Below are 3,824 nucleotides of genomic sequence, written 5' to 3' on the forward strand. Positions count from 1 at the left end.
TGAGGGAGGTGAGCCCAACATCCCACCCAGCACCAGCTGCGTTTTGGGAGGAAGCCACAACCCCGCAGGATGCAGAAGAGCATCTCCAGCATCGCCTCGGAAACGCGGACCCACCGAGAAGCAACTTCTCCTTGGGAATCCCACCCCCCTTGGGTTACCCACTTCACAGGGAACGAGAGGAGGGTCCTTACACCTCCCCGCTCGACCCTTGGCAACCATCAGAGCCACGCGGGCACCAGCCCGGAGCCAGCAGGGTGCCCGTGCCTGTGCCCGCAGCGGTACCAGTCGCCCGGCGGCCTTGCCCCCCGGGGTCCCGCAGCGCCCCAGGCTGCCGTTGGGGGTTGTGCCACAGCTGCTGCTGATGATCTGGAGCTGCTTCTCGGCCCGGTCAGCCCGGTCCAGGAGCTCCTCGATGAAGTGCTGCAGCCGGACCTTGGCGTTGGCCTCCCGGGCTGCCGTCTCCTTCAGGAACTGGTCGATCTGCAGCACCTCCCTGTGCGGAGGGAGGGCAGGTTTCACCACGCGGTGTCGAGATGGGGGTATGAGGGGCAATTTCTTCCCCCTAAAGGGCTGTCAGGCCCTGGCCCAGGCTGCCCAGGGGGGAGTCCCCATCCCTGGAGGGGTTTCAAAGCCCTGTAGATGTGGTGCTGAGGGACATGGGGCAGCCTTGGCAGGGCTGGGGGAACGGTTGGACTTGATGATCTAAAAGGTCTTTTCCAACCAAACCTATTCCATGATTCTATGGTTGACACCCCAGTCCCTTCCCACCCATCCTTGTTAAGCCCCTCTATGCCTGTCTGTGACCAGGGGTGGGAGCTCAAGGGTGCTCACGTGCATCCAGACCATTGCATGCCCAGCCCCATGTGGGTCTGTGCCAGCTCAGGTGGCTCCTGGGCTTGGTGCAGTGCAGAGCAGGGACCAAGCGATGCTCCTGGCATCCAAGGTGGATGCTTCCATACACTGGGATGTCCACTGCTCCCAGAACTGGAGTCAGGCCCCCGAGCACGGTGGAGCAGAGGGAGCAGGGTGATGATGGTGCGGTGGGATGATGGAGGAGGTTGGCAGTGCTACCTGCCTCACTCAGGGCAGGCTTAAAGGAAAGACCTTCAGAGCAGGCGTGGAGTCCTCGGGCCACCACTCACCCCAGGCTCCATTAACCGCAGCAGCTACAGGGCCCCAGCTGCTTCATTAACTCACTAATTAGCAGGCACTGGGGAGCTGTGCATGCGTGGGCCGGGGTCACCCCCTGAGAAGCCACCCCCAAAACATGGCCAGCTCTGGGGTGGAGCCACGCACACCCAGCAGTGCACACCCTGCAAGCACCCCAGTGTGCACACCTGACCATGCACACCCAACCACACACACCTGGCTGTGCACACCCAGCGGTGCACACCCAAACACACACACCTGACCACGTGTACCAAATGCTGCACACCCAAGCACACTAACCATGCATACCCTGCACACACCCAACCTCGCACACTCAACCATGCACACCTGACTGTGCACACCCCACCGTGCACACCTAACCATGCACACCTGACCTTGCACACCTGAGCATGCACACCTGGCTGTGCACACCTGACCATGCACACCTGGCTGTGCATTGCTGGCCATACACACCTGATTGTGCACACCTGACCATGCACACCCAGCTGTGCACACCTGACCTTGCACACCTGACCGTTCACACCTGACCTTGCACACCTGAGCATGCACACCTGGCTGTGCACTGCTGGCCATACACACCTTACAGTGCATACCTGACCATGCACACCTGGCCATTCACACCTGACCTTGCACACCTGACCATGCACACCTGATTTTGCACACCTGACCGTGCACATCTGGCCACACCTCTCTGCCCAGGAGCACAACAGAAGCAGGTGGCAGCACTTAGTGCCGTAATTCCCTTTGCTGCTCATTAATTGCCATTTAATTGCCACTTAATTGCCCCCCAACTGCCATCTGCAGGATGACCTCAGAGCTCCCTGGGGATGCTCTGGGAAAGCTCCTGGCTGGGACATCTGGGAGATTTGGAAGGCAAATGGGGCTGTGGCAGGGTGGGTGTCAGGTGATGCTGATGGTTATCACCAGCACTTCTCGCATTCCGGTGGATCGGGTGGAAAAACACCCTCAGGAATGCAAAAGGAGCCCAGGAGTAAAAAGTCTTTCACAGAGACAGGGCCCCTGGGGTGCTGTGGAGCTGACAGGGCTGGGAAATGTCCCCAGCAACGGTTTGTTGTTGGGGAAGGGAGAAGCTGGCTTTGCCAGTGGAAATGATCAGTGGTTCCCCCACACCTAGGAAAGAAACCTCCTCTTTTCATCAGCTCTTCACGTGCTTCCTCTGCAACCTGGGAAGTGATTTTGTTGCTCTGGCTTGAGGAGCATGTGGATTGGTGGGGAGAATCAGCAACCAGGAGGGTTCCCCTAGAATCACTGAATGGTTTGGGTTGTAAGAGGCCTTACAGATCATCCAGTTCCAACCCCCCTGCATGGGCAGGGACACCTCCCACCAGCCCAGGTTGCTCCAAGCCCCATCCAACCTGCCCTTCAACACTGCCAGGGATGGGGCAGCCACAGCTTCTCTGGGCAACCTGGGCCAGGGTCTCACCACCCTCACAGCAAAGAATTTCCTCCTCATGTCTCACCTAAATCTCTCCTCTTCCAGTTTAAAGTTTTCCCTCCTCACCCTGGAAGAATCCCACCAGTGCTCCCAGCCCAGCAGAACTGTGACTTTTCCCCATTGTCCTACTCCTCACTGACTTTCTGGACCCCGTGGTGGCCTCCAGCTTTGCTAAGAAACTCCTGAAGAACAAGGTCTATTTTGCTTGAGTGACACCGACTGGTGAAACAACCCAGTGCTTGACCAGAGGGAGATCCAAGAGCAGTTTTGGGGTGGGAAGTGGGAGTTGAGTGGGGAACGTGGGATGAAAATGAGGATGATAGTGCCATGGTCCTAACAGGAGATGGAGGTCATACTTCCCACTCTCTTTCTAGGAGAAAACCCCTGGATTAGGCATGGCCAAGATGGCTTCTCTTGGGTTAATGACCACGGAACAGATGAATAGGTTTGGTAGGTTGGATGATTTAGCTTTGGAGCCAGAGGGGATGTTCCAGTCCTGATTTTGAGGGACACCCCTCGGCACTAGGGTTGGGCTGCAGAAACATGGTCACCACCATGTTCCTTGGCAGCACAGCAGGATGGCTGTGTCACTCCCATGTCCTGAGGGCTCTGGGACGAGTTCTGACATGATGTGACCCAGCTTGGACATGGAGAGGCTCAGGTCTACGTGGAAGCAGCTCAGGTCTACTGCCTGCATGGGAGAAGATGCAAAACCTGACGAGTTAAGCGTTGTGCCCTAGCACTTGGTCTGAGGGTTCGGTGATGGTGTTGGGACCTCGCTGTCAGGGACCCGTTTCCCCCCACCCAGCAGTCCAGAGAGTGGGCAAAGGACTCACTGCTGCTTGCGGGTCAGCTCCTGCTCCTTCTGCACCAGGTCCTGCTTGAGGGAAGCCAACATTTCCACGCTGACGTCCACCTGGCGGGAGAGCTCGGACGCCCGGTCCTCCAGCTCCTGCTTCTCCCGGCTGAGCCGCAGGCTCTCCTGCTTGGCCTTCTCCAGCTCCGAGCTCTTTCGCTCCAGCTCCACCTGCAGCCGGCCCACCTGCGAGGCGATCTTCTGCTCCACCTCCTCCGTCAGCTTCTCCTGCCTCTTGTCCACCTCCAGCTTCTCCAACGCCCGGATCTTCAGGCGGGCCAAGCCTTCCTCGTAGGCCGCGGCGTCCATGGTGGCCGGGGGCGTCGGGGCGGGGGGCCCGCG

The 3,824-nt window shown here is 58.8% G+C and overlaps 1 protein-coding gene across 1 annotated transcript in view; it reads right to left on the bottom strand.

Moving 5' to 3' along the window:
• The window catches only part of FBXO41 (F-box protein 41), a gene marked incomplete at its 5' end in the record, with an annotated part of 16,046 nt that extends 12,225 nt beyond the window's left edge, over positions 1 to 3,821 (bottom strand). The window contains 2 exons of the mRNA XM_010008132.1: positions 265 to 493; positions 3,463 to 3,821. Coding sequence (XP_010006434.1) covers positions 265 to 493; positions 3,463 to 3,821 — 588 coding nt within the window. The remainder of the gene's footprint in view (positions 1 to 264; positions 494 to 3,462) is intronic.
• Between the last annotated feature and the right edge of the window lie 3 nt (positions 3,822 to 3,824).

Source organism: Chaetura pelagica, unplaced genomic scaffold, assembly GCF_000747805.2.
Source record: "Chaetura pelagica isolate M959 unplaced genomic scaffold, ChaPel_1.0 scaffold352, whole genome shotgun sequence".
NCBI lineage: Eukaryota > Metazoa > Chordata > Aves > Apodiformes > Apodidae > Chaetura > Chaetura pelagica.